This window comes from Scyliorhinus canicula, chromosome 5 (assembly GCF_902713615.1).
Source record: "Scyliorhinus canicula chromosome 5, sScyCan1.1, whole genome shotgun sequence".
Taxonomy (NCBI): domain Eukaryota; kingdom Metazoa; phylum Chordata; class Chondrichthyes; order Carcharhiniformes; family Scyliorhinidae; genus Scyliorhinus; species Scyliorhinus canicula.
In genome coordinates, this window is record NC_052150.1 from 165,317,551 (window position 1) to 165,336,896 (window position 19,346).

General features: G+C 45.4%; 1 protein-coding gene across 2 annotated transcripts in view; it reads right to left on the bottom strand.

The window, feature by feature from the left end:
* The window catches only part of abcb4 (ATP-binding cassette, sub-family B (MDR/TAP), member 4), a 170,776-nt gene that overhangs the window by 90,817 nt on the left and 60,613 nt on the right, over positions 1-19,346 (bottom strand). For both annotated transcript variants that reach the window (XM_038797976.1, XM_038797977.1), the window contains exons 8-12: positions 11,734-11,858; positions 9,536-9,707; positions 3,624-3,737; positions 2,297-2,407; positions 1,166-1,291 (exon numbers count right to left, since the gene is read on the bottom strand). In XM_038797976.1, coding sequence (XP_038653904.1) covers positions 1,166-1,291; positions 2,297-2,407; positions 3,624-3,737; positions 9,536-9,707; positions 11,734-11,858 — 648 coding nt within the window. The remainder of the gene's footprint in view (positions 1-1,165; positions 1,292-2,296; positions 2,408-3,623; positions 3,738-9,535; positions 9,708-11,733; positions 11,859-19,346) is intronic.

Genomic DNA, 19,346 nt, shown 5'->3' on the forward strand with positions numbered 1-19,346 from the left:
GGGCTCGGTCTAGGCTGGAGGGGCTCAGGACGGGTGTCTTTCCTGGGATGGGGGTTGTGTGGAGGTTTTCCCTCTGAAGCTTCAGAATAGTTAAACTGTCTTTCAGCATGACAAGTTGTGGTTTAAAAGTCCCTCTTATGTGTTGGAACCCTTTGATGTCTCTCCCAGCAGGTCAATCTCAATGATCTGTCAGATGAAGGTGTAAGCCTTCCCTCTGATGTGTTTGAAAACTTTGAAGTGCTTTTTTCGCAATCAATTTCATTCTCCTTTAACTTTTTCAAGCCTCTGTAAATGCCGAGAAGCCTAAAATCTTTAAACTGCATTGTTTACATTCAATTTTATGGTCCATTACCTTTTACACTCTGAGTGCTGCCCTTACACCTGGTCTTTCTAAGAAGCTCATTAGAACAAAGAAACAGACTCTTTTTTAAAAATCAGTTAGAAAGAACACCTGTAGGCGGCATGGTGGCTCAATGGTTAGCCCTGCTGTCTCATGGCGCAAAGGACCTGGGTTCGACCCTAGCCCTGGGTCACTGTCCGTGTGGTGTTTGCACATTCTCCCAGTGTGTGCATGGGTCTCACCCCCACAACCCAAAGATGTGCAGAGTAGGTGTATTGGCCATGGTAAATTGGGCTATGAAATTGAATGTAAACAATTAAGTTTAAAGCTTTTAGGATTCTCAGCATGCCCAGAGGCTTGAAAAGGTTAAAGGGAAATTAAATTGACTGTGATAAAAGCACTTCACTGGTATCCAACATACCAAAGGGAGGTATTTCACCTTCACCTGACAGATCATTGATATTGACATGCTGGGAGAGATGTCAAAGTGTTTCAAGGCTTCAGAGGGGAGATTTTTGCCTTCCTCTGACAGATAATTGATACTGACATGTTGGGAGAGACATCAAAGGGTTCTGAAAAACAGTTCAATGATTTTCAATGCTACAGAGGTAAGACCTGTCACACGACCACCATCCCGGGAACGATCCTGCACCTGAGCCCCTCCAGCCCAGCCTGAGCCCCACAATTGGTTTGACACCCAACAAGAATCCCATTTTGGCACTCATGCCTGATTCAGCTGGCTATCAGGAATCACACCTGGTGCTAGTGGCCTCAGTTTGAGCTGCTTTATTTTCACAGTATGAAGCATGTTGTCAAATTCTTTACCGTTCCATTTTCAGGGTCGTAGAATCTCTGTAGGAGCTGGATTGTGGTGCTTTTTCCACATCCACTACTGCCAACCAGAGCAACTGTTTGCCCACTTTTCAACTTCAGTTGCAGTCCTTTTAATACCTACCATAAAACAACAGAGAATGGAAAATGAATATATTTTAAACATTTAAAGATATTTTATTTCTGCTCTGAAAATTAAGTGTAATTAGAGAGGATTGCGCAAATATTTTGGTCAAGAATAAAGTATCGATAACTTAAGGTTGATAGCAGGGTTCCAATTTAATTTAACCAGAAATAAAAACAAAATATATTTGAGATACTGAACACGTCAGGCAGCCTGTAAAGAGCGAATCAGAGCTACTGGGCTGAAGTCTCCTCATGTTTTGGAAATTCTGTAGTTAGAGCTGAAGGCAGGACAATAGGGTGCATTTTGCTGGCAGTGATTAATTAATTGGCCTCAACCCAGCTGAGGAAGATTGGCTTCCCCCCCTAGAGCTGCTGATCAGCAATATCACACAAGCAGTGGCCATTGTCGAGACTACAGCTGCAGGCAGAAGCCATCTCAATGACTGAGAGGGCGGAGTGTTGTTAGTGGAAGCTGGGGCCCTAGCAATTGGAGGGATGTCCTGCAGAATTGGGAGTGGAGGCAGCACATTTGACATTGGGATGCACTTCCAAGATTGCTGATAAAGGATTCTGCCCCTAAGCCCTCTCTACTTGTACCCCCACCCACCCCACTGGTCTCCCATGACGCAGGAGGCTCTCCTGACCTGGCCAAAATGCCTTCAGAGGCAGGAAGTGGCCCATAATAATCCTTAATTAGCCTCTTGAGTGGCTCAATCCTGGAAGGCATCCGAACCACAAGATGTTGGGATACACCCCTCAAATTCTAGACACCTCCCTGCACCATTTTGCAAAACTTCCCAGCTGCTAACCCATTCCCAATGGGCCAGTTTCAGGTCAATGACCTTGCAAAACGTTCCAATTAGAAGTGTTTCTAAGTTTTCATAGATGTAATACTATTTAAATGTAAATGCAAGACTTTTTTTCAGAGGTTAATCTAAGTAAGAAATCATAATACATAGAAAACAATTTTTGTATCTGAAGAGATAGAATGAGTCCTACCTCAACATCAGGCCGTGAAGGATATTTGAAGTGCACATTTGTAAATTCCACATCCCCTTTAATCTGATTAGGTTTATGTCCATTTTCTGAAAAACTATCAATTATTGGTTCCTGTATTATGATAAAGAAAAAATAATCAGAATTAAGCAAAATCATAGAGAGTTATCCTCTATAGAAGTAGCGGTAGTCGCTGGGCATGTGCCAACAAGTTGTATTTATAGATTAATTAAAAAGCACCCCAAGAATCTTCACAGAGGCTTAAAGAAACTCCACAATGGAAGTGTAGATTAGAAAAGGAAAACAAAAAGGAGAGAATCATCAAGAGCAAGGGGATTAGGGCACGAATATCGACAATTGAAGGCATGACTTAATAATGGGGTGGTGGGCCAGGTTGGGGGGGGGTTACTGAGTTAGTTAAGGATTAAGGCTATGGAGTTAAAAAGGCAAGATGTAGCAAGTAACTGCATCTAGCAGGTAAAGTACAGTTGGGTTGATTTTGTGGATGGTAATTAAGGATGGCAGCCTGCCCTTGTGAGCTGCTGGCCCAATTAGTAGGTTTGTAGCTCAGCAGCCTCAGCAATGTTACCTCAGAGTTGGCCACTGCTGAGGCTGTAAGGAGGGGGCACCTCATTGCTCTGGCACCCTCAAAGACAGGTAAATGGCTTTGGGAACACTGGCAAAAGCCATGGCAGGGGAGGGGGGAAGTGTCCCTGAATGTTGATAGTGACATTTGAATAAGAGGAAGTCATTGCCAGCAGAAGGGCCCAGCCCTATCCTAGGTCATGGAGACCCCACAAGAAGGATCCTTCCCATTGCAGCCTGTTTGGAGACCACCATGCTTCACTGGTCAGTCTCCCCATGCAATGTGGAAAATCCCTATTGAGGAAAGAATTGACCCTTAGTCGGCTACTTAAGTGGCTCAATCCGCAGGCATTCTCGATTCCTGGTCACACAAAACATATTGTGCAAGTAAATGTTATGATCGCTGCATTTTGTTTTGTTCACTAGCTTTTCACTAAGGGCTGGTTTAGCACAGGGCTAAATCGCTGGCTTTGAAAGCAGACCAAGGCAGGCCAGCAGCATGGTTCAATTCCCGTACCAGCCTCCCCGAACAGGTGCCGGAATGTGGCGACTTGGGGCTTTTCACGGTAACCTCATTGAAGCCTACTTGTGACAATCAGCAATTTTCATTTCATTTTCATTTTCCCGTTCCTAGATCCATACAGTGGTCAAAGGGAAAGATGACACTTTCCTCAGGTTCTCATTCCAATTATTACTCATGAATGTACAATGCTTTACATATGCTACGATGAAATGATAGGGTTACCTGATTCATGATCTTGTAGACCATATATGCTGCTCCTCTTGCAGTGGCCAATGCTTCGATGTTAGGTGAACACTGGCCAATGGCAAATGCGCCAATCAGAATTGAAAAAAACACCTGAAGATTTTTTAAAATCATGGAAATTAAAAAAGGCAGCTCCTGGCAAAATGATACATAGACGTACATAGAAAATAGAGGCAGGAGGAGGTTATTTGGCCCTTCGAGCCTGCTCCACCACTCATTATAATCATGGCTGTTCATCAAGTTCAATACCCTGATCGTACCTTCCCCCCAAAAGCTACATTCAACTCCTTCTTGACGTTACACAACATTTTTGCCTCAGCCACTTTTGTGGCAGATTCACCACTCTCTGGGGGAATAAATTTCTCCTCACCCCAGTCTTAAAAGGTTTACCCCTTATCCTCAAACTATGACCCCTAGTTTTGGAGTCTCCCCACCACCAGGAACATTCTTTCTGAATCTACCCTACCTAATCCTGTTACAAATGCTAGTGATAATGCTTGTGATGCTATTTGTCTGTTGTTCCTGTTCTGAACTTTATCATGTAACTATTGTTCTATTAAAAACCTTAGGATTGAAATTAGTCCAGGCCCATTTTTGGATGAGCAGTATACACAGGGGAACAGAAGCCTGAGGCCAGCCAAAATTTTAGCTTAAGGCCTCATTTAAACGTTCAGGATGTTACGGTACCAAATCAGACCCAATGTATGTTAAGAAACTGGATAAGAAACCCCAACAATTTTGCAATTTGTAAACTGGAGTAATTCCACTGATAAATAGGGATCTTTTATATTTAATCAAACTATTCTCAACTCAGGGCCAACTACATTAACATCATAGAAAATAGCTTCTAATTAACAGTTAAACAATTGTTAACAATAAAAGGAAACACTTTAATATCTTCTTTATCTCTAATTAAGCAATTAATTAATTACAGGCCAAAATCCACTGGTAAATAAAGTTAGCAAACTCAGGGATGCTTGCTGTCCTCTGCATAGAGAGTTGCTTTCAGCAAAGGAGAGACCTCCTTTCAGACACAAGCTGCAAGTTCTTCTGTCTTTTGTAGACTATAAACTAAATTCCTGCTACAGACCTGGCACCTCCCATTAATTACATTATCTCTATCCTACTAACTGTCTTATGACCATTTTACGAAGGCTAAACACAATCTCTGAATTATCCAAACCCCAGGGAACCTTCTTTCTACCCATTATCCCTATTTAGGTAAACAATTAAATGGTTATAATCAATGATTATCCGACCGTTACGATATCTTCATTGCATCTTTTACAGACACAGTACCTGCCTGTATATTAAACCAGGAGTTCTAAAAGTATTACTGCAACAGGGATTTACGGTGGCGGCCATGGAGTGCATGGTCGCACATAGGATGGTTCCTGCTTGAAGGCATTGCTTTTGATCCCTTTTACCCAAACTTTAGGGAGTTGCGGTGGAAAAGTTGTACGGAGAGTGAAGAAGGATTAGTTCTCCCCCCGGATCGGCATGTCTGTGGATTACAAAACTCGATAGAAGACAGTGCAAGCCCTGGCTAAAGAACATAGAACATAGAGTGCAGAAGCAGGCCATTCGGCCCATCGAGTCTGCACCGACTCACTTAAGCCCTTACTTCCACTCTATCCCCGTAACCCAATAACCCCTCCTAACCTTTTTGGACACTAAGGGCAATTTATTATGGCCAATCCACCTACACTGCAAGTCTTTGGACTGTGGGAGGAAACCGGAGCACCCGGAGGAAATCCACGCAGACAGGGGGTGAATGTGCAGACTCTGCACAGACAGTGACCCAGCGGGGAATCGAACCTGGGACCCTGGTGCTGTGAAGCCACAGTGCTATCTGCTTGTTCTACCGTGCTGCCCTAAAGAGTTGGAAGAAACTCGTGGTGCAGCAACAATTGTAAAAATGGCAGAAGGGGAAGTGTCACATTGATTGGAAAGCTGCCAATGGAGCAGTTGATGAGCTTCATTAAGGATGAATTTCAGCAGCAGCGTAACTTGGGGGCACTGCCATTTAAGGTGGGAAGGGAGCGGTTCTGGTTGCTGGGGTTTCAGGTAGCGCATGAGTGGACCACGACGCATAAGTGAAATTTCACGGGGTTGGTGGAGGAGGTTAAGGGGGACCTTAAAAGGTGGGATCCATTGCACCTTACATTGGCGGGGAGGGTGCAGGTGGTGAAGATGAACATATTGCGAAGATTCTGGTTTGTGTTCCAGTCCCTCTTGGTTTTCTTCCCCAAGGCATTTTTTCCGAAGGGAGATGCGTTAATCTCTGAATTTTTGTGGGCAGGAAAGGTGTTGAGCATTAATAGGGCTCTGTTGCAAAGGCAGAAGTGAGAAGGGGGGCTGGTGATCCCAAATTTGTTGCATTACTATTGGGCAGTGAATGTGGAGAGGGCGAGATGATGGTGGGACAGGGGGGAAAGATTGGGTCAGATTAGAGGAGGAGTCTTGAAAGGGTACGGGCCTGAGGTCTGTGGTGACAGCCCTGCTGCTGTTCACCCTGAGGAATTATACGAGGAGTCTAGTGGTAGAACTGTCTATAAAAATTCGGAACCGGCTGAGGAGATATTTTAAACTGGGGCACATGTTGGTGATGACTCCAGTGTGTGGGAACCATAGGTTTGCACTGGGGGGAAAGAATGGGATCTTTAGGAGATGGAGGGAGGGTTAGTTAGAGCGGGTCAGGGACATGTTTGCGGGGGGGGGGGTGGGGGGCAACACGGTGGCACAGTGGTTAGCATTGCTGCATACGGCGCCGAGGACCCGGGTTCGAATCCCGGCCCTGGGTCACTGTCCGTGAGGAGTTTGCACATTCTCCCCGTGTCTGTGTGAGTTTCGCCCCCATAACCCAAAGATGTGCAGGGTAGGTGGATCGGCCATGCTAAATTGCCCCTTAATTGGAAAAAATAATTGGGTACTCTAAATTTAAAAAAAAAAATGTTTGCGGGGGGGGGGGGGGGGGGGGGGGGATTGCTGGGTTAGTGGAGCTGTGGAAGAGGTTCGAACTACCAAAGTGGAGTGATTTCAGATACTGGCGGTGTGTGACTTTGCGCGCAAGGAGCTGTCTTCATTCCCTCAGATGCAGGAGTATACGCTTTTGGAGAAAATGTTGCTTCTGGATGAGCGTGGGAATGATATGATTGGAGATATAGATGACTGTTTGGGAGAGCAGATCACGGTCTTCGTGAAAAGGATCAAAAAGTGAGAGGAGAAGTTGGGGAGAGCGATAGGATGGGGACTTTGGTTCGGAATAATGTGCCATGTGAACTCCACCTCCTCCTGCACAAGGATGAGTCTTTATACAATTTAAGGTGGTGCACAGGCTCCACATGACTTTTTTTTCCAGAGGTAGCGCAAGGGTGCAAGAGGTGTAGGAGGGGGCAGGCGAGTCATGCCCATATGTTCCGGGGGTGTGAGGAGTTGGAGAACTTTTGGCAGGCGGTATTTGGGGACTTAGAGGTTTGTCGGCACTGAGATGAAGCCGGACCCTATGGTGGCGACCTTTGGGGTGTCGGAGGTGCCGGGGCTGCTGGAGGGGAAGGGGGCCGATGTCATGACCTTCACCTCTCTGATTGCCCGGCGACGGATACTTTTGAATTGGAAGTCGGCCACACCGCCGGGGCTGCATGGTTGGGAGACTTACACGAGTTTCTGAGGTTGGAGAAAATCAAATTTGCCCAAAGGGGGTCGGAGGGGGGCTTTGGGTTACGGTGGAGGCTGATTATGGCTATATTGGAGGAGCTGTTTATCATAGAGTGGGTGGGGGGAATAAATATGCAAACTGTGTATTCTGTTGGATGTTAAGGTTGCGTTATTATGTTGAATATTTTTGGAACAGAATATGTTTTAAAAATATGTATTGCTGCAACAGATATATAATACAGTATATATATACAATTTCCTACATTCATCACAAGGGCAACCACGATGCCTCCACAGAAAGCTCACCCCACAGGGGCCAATTTGGGACCAATTGCCTCACAGGCAGTAAATTTATGATTTGTGCTCTTGATGCCCAAAGTCCCAATTTGCAGATTTTACGATGTAATGCTTCTGGGATAAACGTTTCTGTGGTAGGGGCCCATGTTAGGAAATCTAGTGAAATCTGGGTTTCCAATTCACGGTTAACCTAATTTTCTGTTCATTCATTTCAATGGATAAGAAGTTTGTGCGCTGCAGATCAAGTGGACTCCTTGTCTGAATTTCTGATTTTATTTCCTGTGAAGGTGTAGGAAATTAGTTTTAAACCATGAACCTAGGAATTCACATCAATAAATAGTAAAATTCAAAGTTGGGAATTTATTTAAAGTGGTTGTAATACCTCAAACATATAGGTTTAAATTTTGCTGAAAAAGTAATAGCTTCGGATTCACACGTCTGATTATTGCGCAAATCAGCCAGCAACTTGTAGCAAAAAAGAGATAACCTCAGAACTGCGAATCACCACAAAGTGATGGCCATTTGATTCACAGAAATGGCACATAAGTTCACCAAAGTGCTGCATTTGCACTTTAATTGACCACAGAAAGTCAAGTCTAGAAATTATTAATATAAATGCTCTTTCAATGACAAAGATACTTATAAATGACTAACTATCAATTAATGCCCCTTGTCTCAGAAAATGTAATTCCTCCAGGTTTTTATTAATTTCAGAAGTTTTAAAAATGTTACGTTTTATCTTAGGTGTTAAAAGAGATCACCCACCCTTCAATATGTAACCCATATCTATATCTGCATCCATAATTCTCCACGTATTTTATATGGGGCTCCAATCTCAGATGAAATTCACAAGTGGACATGAGGCACTGCCAGACAGGCAGAAAAAAATGAATGCATAATTTTCCTCCACGTCATTGTGTACAGTTAGCTGGACAGATATAAGGGCTATATGCTGTCCAAACACTCAAAACGGTTGATAGGAATAATAGAATTTACAGTGCAGAAGGAGGCCCATCGGGTCTGCACCGGCCCTTGGAAAGAGCACCCTACTTAATGGCGCAAATCGTTACGCGCTGTACTTGTCTTGTGAATATAAATGAAATGTAAAACAGACTAATTTAGCTATGGGATGGCTTGCACCAAATCTCTGCTAAATTTGTGGTAGCTGTTCCCACGCAGACACCAAACGCAGCTGAATATGTTAAATATGCACATAATGTCTGCTGAAGATCAAACCCCTTTACGGTATTGTCCTTTGATAAACAGCCTTTGGGTTTCTCCTCCCAGAATTCTTCAACGGCCCTTGTGACTGCGAACAAAAGATAAGTAGTGAGCATTTGAAAAAGAACTCTTCAGTTAGGAGAAGCAGGAGTGATCTCCAAATTCACAGGTATCGTGATTGGGGCTGGTTTAGCACAGTGGGCTAAACAGCTGGCTAGTAATGCAGAACAAGGCCAGCAGCATGGGTTCAATTCCTGTACCGTCCTCCCCGAACAGGAGCCGGAATGTGGCGACTAGGGGCTTTTCACAGTAACTTCGTTGAAGCCTACTTGTGACAATAAGCGATTATTATTATTATTATCACCAGGTGCCCACCCCCCGCCTAACCTCTCCGCCTGGGATTTAATTGACTGACGCTAACAGGAAGGTGGGCAGCATTAAATTCCTTCATTTCCATCTTTATTTGCCTTTGGAGGTATTACCAACATTAGCATTTGCCCTGAGGAACAACAGAAATTAGTCCTCGGACCGCTGTTTTGTGTGTGTGTTGCTCATACAGAAGTGAGTCCGAATTGGTACAGACCAATTTCTCTCCCGTGAGGTTGAAATGAACGGGGAGACTAAAGAGTTAAAACAAAATAAGTGAAAAAGGCCATTTGGCGGCTTTTTAAAAAATAATTTCTTGGGTGTTTAACATAACATGAAATCCCACTTACTGTTAGCATTTTTCCAACTGTGTAGTTCTCTTCAATTATGAGGGTACTTCCATACCAGAATGCCAGTGCATATGATGCGTAGATCATTAAGAAGGTGAATCCCACTGATATATTGGTACTAATGGCCTTTTTTATTCCAATCTTCTGAGCGTCAATTAAATTTTTCTGATACCTTTGTAAAAAGGTAAATATGATTAGACACTGGAAAAATAATCCAACCACTTGGTTTACCTTCACAGAAATGTGACAAATATGACAACATTCAGGGACACTCCCCCCTGGAAGTCCGCGTGAAATCTCAAAGTCAGCCTGATTGACAGGTTTGGCTTCCAGTCAGTCGGCGAGGACTCTGGAACAAGTGCAGGAATAGTTAGGAAGTCTGCAATTACAATTGAGAGCTTGTAGGAAGATGGGAGGGGGCATCAAATCTCAGATCCTAGAGTGCGGTCTGATCCCTGAAACCCCCCCCCCCCCCCCCCCCCCCCCCTCCCCCGGGTCTTTGAATGGATGGGAGCTAAATCAGATGCGGCCAGTCTCAGTAAAATTGCCAGCTTCCCAAATCCTGGGAGCAAGCTTGTTCTGCCTCCTTGGAATCAGGAATGGGACAGTTTGGAATTAGGTTATGTTCTACTCCCGCCGCTTGTCAATGGGATTTGCCATTGAAGCCACCCCACACTGCCGGGAAACTCACAGACAGAGAATTCTGGCCCAGATTTGGGATTTTAAAAATATTTTAGTATCTCACCCTAACCTGATCCACCCATTCTTTGGAATATTATGGGCCAGAGTTTAGAGAACCCCAAAGTATATCATGAAGTTCACCTGACCCACAACTTTAAATAGATTTTGGTTATGGGGAGCACGAGGGCCCACTTTACAGGTGTGATGGAACAGAGAGCTAAAGTATTGTTTAAAACAAACAATGTTTATTCCATGAATCCAGTTAATATTTTATAAACACACAGTAAACATCAACTACAAACACTGATACTTTACCAAATACAATATGCTACAATACAACCCTTGATAACTTCCCAAACAACATCCATAAGTTAAATTATTTTTAAAATAAAGACAGCAGGTTTAAATGCTCTACAGAAACAGGTATTACTTTGAAATCATCAATGGTCTGGAGACATTCTTTAGCTTGTAGAGAGAGAGAGATCATTATACAGCTGCTTGCTTTGAATGCAGCTATCCACCTCTGAAACGAAACCGAACACACTGCAGCTGCCAGCTCAAAAACAAAGTGAAAGATAGACAGCGCAGCTCCACTCACACAATGACGTCACTGCAGCCACTTGATGAATACTTTTCTTTTTTTTTTTAATTTAGATTAGCCAATTATTTTTTCCAATTAAGGGGCAATTTAGCGTGGCCAATCCACCTAACCCGCACATTTTTGGGTTGTGGGGGCGAAACCCACGCAGACACGGGGAGAACGTGCAAACTCCACACGGACAGTGACCCAGAGCCGGGATCGAACCTGGGACCTCAGCGCCGTGAGGCGGTTGTGCTAACCACTAGGCCACCGTGCTGCCTTAAACATACTTTTCTTAAAGGGACTCTCACATAGCAGGAATCAAAATTGACCCGAAAGAGTGACAAGCTAAGAGTAGCCTACAATTTGCCTACTTTTAGAATATGGCCATGTGATTGCCAAAAAATGCTCTTTTTCACCTGGATGCTCCTTCACTAAAAATGCCAGATAGAGCACTCACTGGGTGATATCGTTCAATGATATTGCTCGGAGTTCATTTTGTTGCTACCGACCCAAAAATGCGTCTAAAGTTGTACATAAGGTTAGGACTGTCAATTCCAATCTATATATTTTCAATTTACATGCAGGAAAGCGCTGTATCTAACAGGTAGAAACAAATACAGAGTGCAGTTGGACTCTGTGTGATAAGTAAAACTTTCCATTCAAATTTTATAAAACTGGTTACCAGTTGCCTCTCATTCATATGTATTCACGTGTACTGGAGAGATAACACAATAAAAAGCAAATGATTAGCATAAAGGTGGCAAAATAATGCAAGTATTGTTCCATCGTTCAAGGTTTGGGAGATATAATACACAAGTAGGTGCTGTGTACAATGCCAAAATAAGCCCATTGTAAAAGCATTGTTTAGTGCCAGCAAACACACACACCCTCCCCACTACCTGCAATTCTTGGGAAAGTAAGTAAACATTCTAACCTCTCAACTTCTTTCTTTTGCCCCCCAAAAGACACCACAGTTCTGAAACCTGACAATGCCTCCTCTGCTACTGCTCCAGCTTTTGCATACGCATTTTGTTCTCGTTCTGTGAATGAAGTCAGCACCTAAATCATTCAAAATAAGGAAAAATGTCATAATTCATATCCATTGATGCGTTACAAATATTACAGCATTCATAGAGTAAAAATAGTTTTTAAAAATAACTTGATCAACTGACGTTCTACCCAACAGCCGCTGTTATTTTCACAGTAACTTCATTGCAGTGTAATGTAAGCCTACTTGTGACGCTAATAAAGATTATTATTGTTATTTTCTTACACATGAGTTTAAAAGCTACTTAGCCATGGTGAGATGAAGGAAGGGAGAAAGGGAAACTTTCTCACCAGGCAGGATCCTGTCCCATTCAACCTCCGGGCAGTCAAACCATTCAGTCACTGCATACCTTTCCCTGATTCTCATCAAGGAATGGCTGGTTCAAGGTTCTTCCAACTTCACGCATTAAAGAAGTCTCGAAAATGTGCAGAACTATATTTTAAACATGCCCAATAGTTGACACTCGGGACGGAATTTGTCAAACAAATCACAAATGCGCACCTTGCATTTCGAATCAAGAATTGCCCTCAATTATCAAAGATCACTCCATTACTAATTGATCATCAGCACCTATACACAAAGGATCCGCAAAACAAATAAAACCTGAGACGGACCATTAAATTAACAATGTGGTTGTGGGGGTAAAAACATGCATGCACATTCCCAGAAAAGTATTCTGTAAACATCACAGAAACAGCAAAATGTCACATATCCACAAACAGGCGAATCGCTCCCCTTTCATAAGAACAGAATGTGCTCAAAAAAACTCAGTAAGCCTGGCAGCATCTATGAAGAAAAAGAAGAGTTAATGGGTGGAATTTTCCATTTTGGGAAAATCAGCGTGATTCCTGCTGGGCGATGGGGTCGGTTCGAGGAGACATGGATGTCAATCACTACCAGCAGATAGGACATCAGCACTGAATGTCTGTCAGCCACCTTAACATCACAATCTCATGTAAATCCTGCAAAAATTCTAAGCTTATCCCTAACTGGAGAGGGTACAGTAGGAATGCATGCTTCTGAACTGCTCTGTTATCTAATGCTCAGTCAATCCATCTGTCTTTATGCAGGACAAGATTTCCCACAAAAAAAGGGAGGGTTCAAAGACTGGAGCGGGGCATCCCAGAGGTGAGGACCCTATCCCAGTACAAGAAACAGGCTGCTCACTTGGCTAGAGGGATAGATCATTCCTGCATGAAGGCATGATCGGCCTCTGTCAAAAAGCCTGTGAAGATGCTTCCAGTACACACCGGCCACATGCGGACAGTGACTGAGTGAGTTGTAGTGTAGGAGCCTGTCCAGTCAATTATTAATTATCTCTTTTCTCTGTGTCAACTACTAGTAGGAAAAGTTCCTCCACCACAGCACTTAGGCCCAGCCTTCAGACCACCTCCAATGAGGATGCTGAGGAACCGTCAGACGAAGATCCGTCACTGCATTCACCTGCACCTTCCACCAATGCAGATGTACAAGCCTCCATACATCCTAGTTCTAGAGTAGGTTCAGGTTCACTATCTGTTGGACACCTCATCAAGATGTACCCGCAGATGGCGGGGCAGCGACAGCCTTGCTCTCTGACACTCGAGACTAGGCCCCTGATGAGTCCATGTCCGATGAGGAGCCCCTACAATCAACGCTAAGACAAATGTTTGTGATCAAAGACAGGCAGAGAAACAACAGGCATATTTATCAAAGGCCATCAACAGACTGGAACAAAGGATGGAGGAGTCCATCTGTAGTCCATCTGATGTTGTGGTTCTGACATGCAAGCTCATCAAGGCCTCCATAGGAAGGGGTAGGGGAAAAGGAATGGAGTGGGGGCTGCTGCCTTGCAACCCAGGTCCAGAAGAAAGCACAGTTTGTGCTAGATTTTCAATTGGACCTGCACTCCATCATTCTCGCCATGGGAGCATTCCAGCATTGAGACATGGTCGGACCCTTTGGCATCCAAAACTCCCAGGGCCATCCAAGGGTGTCCCAAATCCCTCTGCCTGTGACCCCATCCACTCAATCCCGTCAGGCCAAGGAGAGTGCACCTAACTGAGGCCAAGAGACCCTTAGAGGGCCGGGGCTTTCAGGCCACCAGAGGATGCCTGCCAAAGCCATCTCAGACAACAGGTAGTCAGCAGGCTGCATCCACCTCTGCCATGGATATTGGGGCTGCATCAAGATGTGGCGATAGAGTTTAAAAGAAGTTCTCAATGCACAATGGTGGCACAGGTGTTCAATCACTGTACATACTTTGCATTTTTGTAAATATATTTTGCTTTAATCCGTTAAAAATCTCAGGTGCTGAATGGTTCATCAATATGATGCAATGTCCCACATTCTTTCAATGGTACCAGATGACCCTAACTTGTCTCCCAGACTCACGTATTCTTGCAATCTCATCTGTCAACCGCCTTTAGTTCCACAATAGCAACATGAATAAAGGCACTTCCTACATTAAAATGATGGATGGACAATACAGATGTAACCTTTGCATCTGAAGATCATATTTTGTGAACCCATGGGACTTGTCTTTGGAAGCGTAGCGATTACCCTAATGCAGCAGCAATAAATATTGCAAGTATTTATCGTGAGCCACGTTGGAGTATTTTCACCCAAGTGCACTTTGCAATGGCCTTCATTTTATGACTGTGAAGTTTTGGTTAAAATATTAATATAAATTTCATGGCTCCCTGTTTACACTATTCAGGCCGAACACGGCTCCTTTCTTAGATCCCATTCACCCCATGCATGGACATTGTTTCCACTTGTTGATATTTGAAATGTCTGCTAGATGGGGATGAGTGTGTGATGTCAGAGGTGTGGGATAATCCTGATGCTGCAGGCCAATGACCTCTGCGGATGTGGCTTTGCCCCTGAGGAGTTCCCCAACATTGCTTGACGGGATCCCTCTGTGAGGTCACAGAACACTAATCACTATGGATTTCATTACATGACTCTGCAATCAATGACTTAGGGTTTGTAGGAAATACTGAACTTTGTGATTTTCTAAGCCTGACAAACCCTGCCATGTCACTAACCCAAACCCCCGACTTTGGGAGCTCCGAGTCTCTCCATCTCAGTAAAGTCTGCCTCCGGGCCACCAGGAAAAAAAGGCCAAAAGATCGGCCTCTCTTGCCCCCTGGGCTCCTGAGTAACAACACGCTCTCTAACTGGACTCTGTTGCAAACAGGGGCCTCAGCAGGGAACGCACTGCCTGGGCCGCACATAGCCCCGTTTCCTGCACCAAGGAGCTCCACTTTAAATCCCTCTGTGCAGGAGATCACAATCTCTCGACCCCCCTGACATGACCCCCAGATCACCCCCCAAAGCTCCAATCCACCTGTAAGAGTGTCCTCAGACCCCCATGCACCCTATTTCATATGAACAGGGCATCCCCGGGCCCGAACCCTGGTGTGGGACAAATGCCATCCTTACACCTCTACACTGCCAACCTGGAAATCTGGCAATGCCCCTGCCAGCTTGGCAGTGCCACCTAGGCACCATGGCAGTGCCAGGATGCCCAGGTGGCACCAGCAGTGTCAGGGTGCACCCTTCACAGAGGGCAACCACCTGGGGGCCTCAGGTCTCCTTTGATATTCCCCCAAGTGCAATACTGTCTGGTCCCGTTTGTGGGGACCAGTACTGAACGGCGCTCAATTGAGGTCTCCAAGGCGAAGGGGTTAGATCCCAGGGCCTTGGGAGATCAGACAAGCGCATATTAGAGTGGGACTAGCTGTCTCACTCTGCTATGCAGATTTGCCAAATACTGATCTTGCCCATAATGGGTGTGATTCAGATCACAACATCGAACGAGATCTCGTGAGGCGTGGCGAGCCGGGTAGATCCCAGGAGAGGGAAATCCCAGCATCTACCGGCCACACTGCACCCGCATTTGCCTCAACAGGGAGGCAATGCGGCTGGTAAATCACGCCCAATATGTGTAATTAGCTAGAACCAATGGGCTCTTTCTTATTTAATTATTAACAAGCTATAGATCAATTGGCTATTTTTCCAACAATTGACTAAGGTGTGCTTTCAATTTGTAAAGTATCAGAAAGGTGACTTGAGAAGCCATTTTGTGCAAGGACTAGCAAAGACAGAGAGACAGAGAAAGATGTGAAGAGAGATGTGAAGAGAAAGACATGGGTAATGAGAGGGAAAGAGAGAGTTTTATGACAGGCAAAGGCGGGGAACAAGAGAGGTGGGAAGAGAGGAATATTTATGGAGAGGTGCTAAGAGCTGTCTTCGATGTTTTTGATGCTGTCACTTCACAACTTGGTCTGAGAAGGGTGGGGATATGTCTGTTCAATTGTTAAAGTTAAGCTGTCTCCTCTTACTGTTAAATACTGCTAATTGTTGTTAATTGGTACCTAGGGCGCGATTCGCCGAGCCCCGTGCCGGACCGAAGAATTGCCGCAACTGCGCCAAGCTGCGATTCTCCGAGGTGCGGCGAATCGGCACCATTTGCACCGCCGTGTTTGACGCGGCGCTGGCCATGGGCTGCTGGAATTGGCGGGGCTGCCGATTCTCCGGCCTGAATGGGCCGAGCGGCCACGTGGAAACGGCAGAGTCCCGCCAGCGCCGTTCACCCCTGGTCGCTGCTGGCAGGAACTCTGCGCAAAGGGTCGGGGGGGCGGCCTGAGGGGCAGGGAATAGCGCTCCTTCACTGGGGGGGGGGGGGAGGGGGGGCCTCTGATGGGGTCTGGCCTGCGATCGGAGCCTACCAATCGGTTGGCCAGCCTCTCCCCCCCCCCCCCCCCCCCCCCCCCCCCCCCCCCCCCCCCCGGCCAGGCCTACTTTTTGCTTGGCCGGCCCCTTACCTCCCACGTCATGTTGCGTAGGGGCCGGCGCGCTGAAGAAGTCGCCTGTGCATGCGCGGGTTGGCGCGGCGCCCATTAGGCACTGGGAAGGGAGGCAGGAGCGGCGTGAACCACTCCAGCACCGTGCTGGCCCCCTGTGGGGGACAGAATCGGTTGTCTCCGTGCCTGTTTCGCGCCATCATGAAACGCGACAGCGCAAACACTTAGTCTCCATTTTGGAGAATCACTCCCCCTTGCATTTTATCTTCCTGACTTTTTACTTTTTTAATGTTTTATTATCTTCCTGAATTCATCATTTAAAGTTCTGTTTCATGCAATATGGTTAGGTTTTTGGAATATTCTGACATGTGATGTGGGGGAGGTAAGGCTATTGCAAACAAGTGAACCCCATAAATCACAGTTGATAACTTTTTTAAAACTACTTTTAGTACCAAGCACAAACATGATCTTCTTTCTGTGATTACAAATTAGCTGGATGTTTAGATAATGAAATTAATGAATTGCACTGGCTGCTACAAGTATGCAGTCAATGGCACCCTGTGCAAATGGGAAGTCAGAGAGCACAACAAATCCCACACCTCTGGCAGCCTGCCTTGCTTAATCCAACATAGAACATAGAACAGTACAGCACAGAACAGGCCCTTCGGCCCTCGATGTTGTGCCGAGCAATGATCACCCTACTCAAACCCACATATCCCCCCTATATCCGTAACCCAACAACACCCCCATTAACCTTACTTTTTTAGGACACTACGGGCAATTTAGCATGGCCAATCCACCTAACCCGCACATCTTTGGACTGTGGGAGGAAACCGGAGCACCCGGAGGAAACCCACGCACACACGGGGAGGACGTGCAGACTCCGCACAGACAGTGACCCAGCCGGGAATCAAACCTGGGACCCTGGAGCTGTGAAGCATTTATGCTAACCACCATGCTACCGTGCTGCCCCAGACATGACCTGAACACATTTCAGGCTTGGATTGATAAATGACAAGTATCATTGTCGCATCCCAAATGCCAGATAATGACCATCTTTGCAAGAGAGAATCAATTAATTAGTTTAAACTAATTTGGCAGGGGAATGGGAACCGGATCTGTAGTCCAGCAACTAAGGTAGACGATAGTCAGGACGCCAAAGCACGTAGTGATGCAGTGGGGAAGGTAACAATGACAAAGGAGAGTACTTGCAGGCAAGGAGATGGGTTGAAGTGTGTATACCTGAATGCAAGAAGCATCAGAAATAAGGTGGGTGAACTTAAGGCATGGATCTGTACTTGGGACTACGATGTGGTGGCCATCACGGAAAATTGGATAGAAGAGGGGCAGAAATGGTTGTTGGAGGTCCCTGGTTATAGATGTTTCAACAAGATTAGGGAGGATGGTAAAAGAGGTGGGGGGGGGGGGGGTGGCATTGTTAATTAGAGATAGTATAACAGCTGCAGAAAGGCAGTTCGAGGGGGATCTGCCTACTGAGGTAATATGGGTTGAAGTTAGAAATAGGAAAGGAGCAGTCACCTTGTTGGGAGTTTTCTATAGGTCCCCCAATAGCAGCAGAGATGTGGAGGAACAGATTGGGAAACAGATTTTGGAAAGGTGCAGAAGTCACAGGGTAGTAGTCATGGGCGACTTCAACTTCCCAAACATTGAGTGGAAACTCTTTAGATCAAATAGTTTGGATGGGGTAGTGTTTGTGCAGTGTGTCCAGGAAGCTTTTCTAACACAGTATGTAGATTGTCCAACCAGAGGGGAGGCCATATTGGATTTAGTACTTGGTAATGAACCAGGGCAGGTGATAGATTTGTTAGTGGGGGAGCATTTTGGAGGTAGTGACCACAATTCTGTGACTTTCACTTTAGTAATGGAGAGGGATAGGTGCGAGCAACAGGGCAAGGTTTATAATTGGGGGAAGGGTAAATATAATGCTGTCAGACAAGAATTGAAGTGCAGAAGTTGGGAACATAGGCTGTCAGGGAAGGACACAAGTGAAATGTGGAACTTGTTCAAGGAACAGGTACTGCGTGTCTTTGATATGTATGTCCCTGTCAGGCAGGGAAGAGATGGTCGAGTGAGGTAACCATGGTTGACAAGAGAGGTTGAATGTCTTGTTAAGAGGAAGAAGGAGACTTATGTAAGGCTGAAGAAACAAGGTTCAGACAGGGCGCTGGAGGGATACAAGATAGCCAGGAGGGAACTGAAGAAAGGGATTAGGAGAGCTAAGAGAGGGCATGAAAAATCTTTGGCGGGTAGGATCAAGGAAAACCCCAAGGCCTTTTACACATATGTGAGAAATATGAGAATGACTAGAGCGAGGGTAGGTCCGATTAAGGACAGTAGCGGGAGATTGTGTATTGAGTCTGAAGAGATAGGAGAGGTCTTGAACAAGTATTTTTCTTCAGTATTTACAAACGAGAGGGGCCATATTGTTGGAGAGGACAGCGTGAAGCAGACTGATAAGCTTGAGGAGATACTTGTCAGGAAGGAAGATGTGTTGCGCGTTTTGAAAAACTTGAGGATAGACAAGTCCCCCGGGCCTGACGGGATATATCCAAGGATTCTATGGGAAGCAAGAAATGAAATTGCAGAGCCGTTGGCAATGATCTTTTTGTCCTCGCTGTCAACAGGGGTGGTACCAGAGGATTGGAGAGTGGCGAATGTCGTGCCCCTGTACAAAAAAGGGAATAGGGA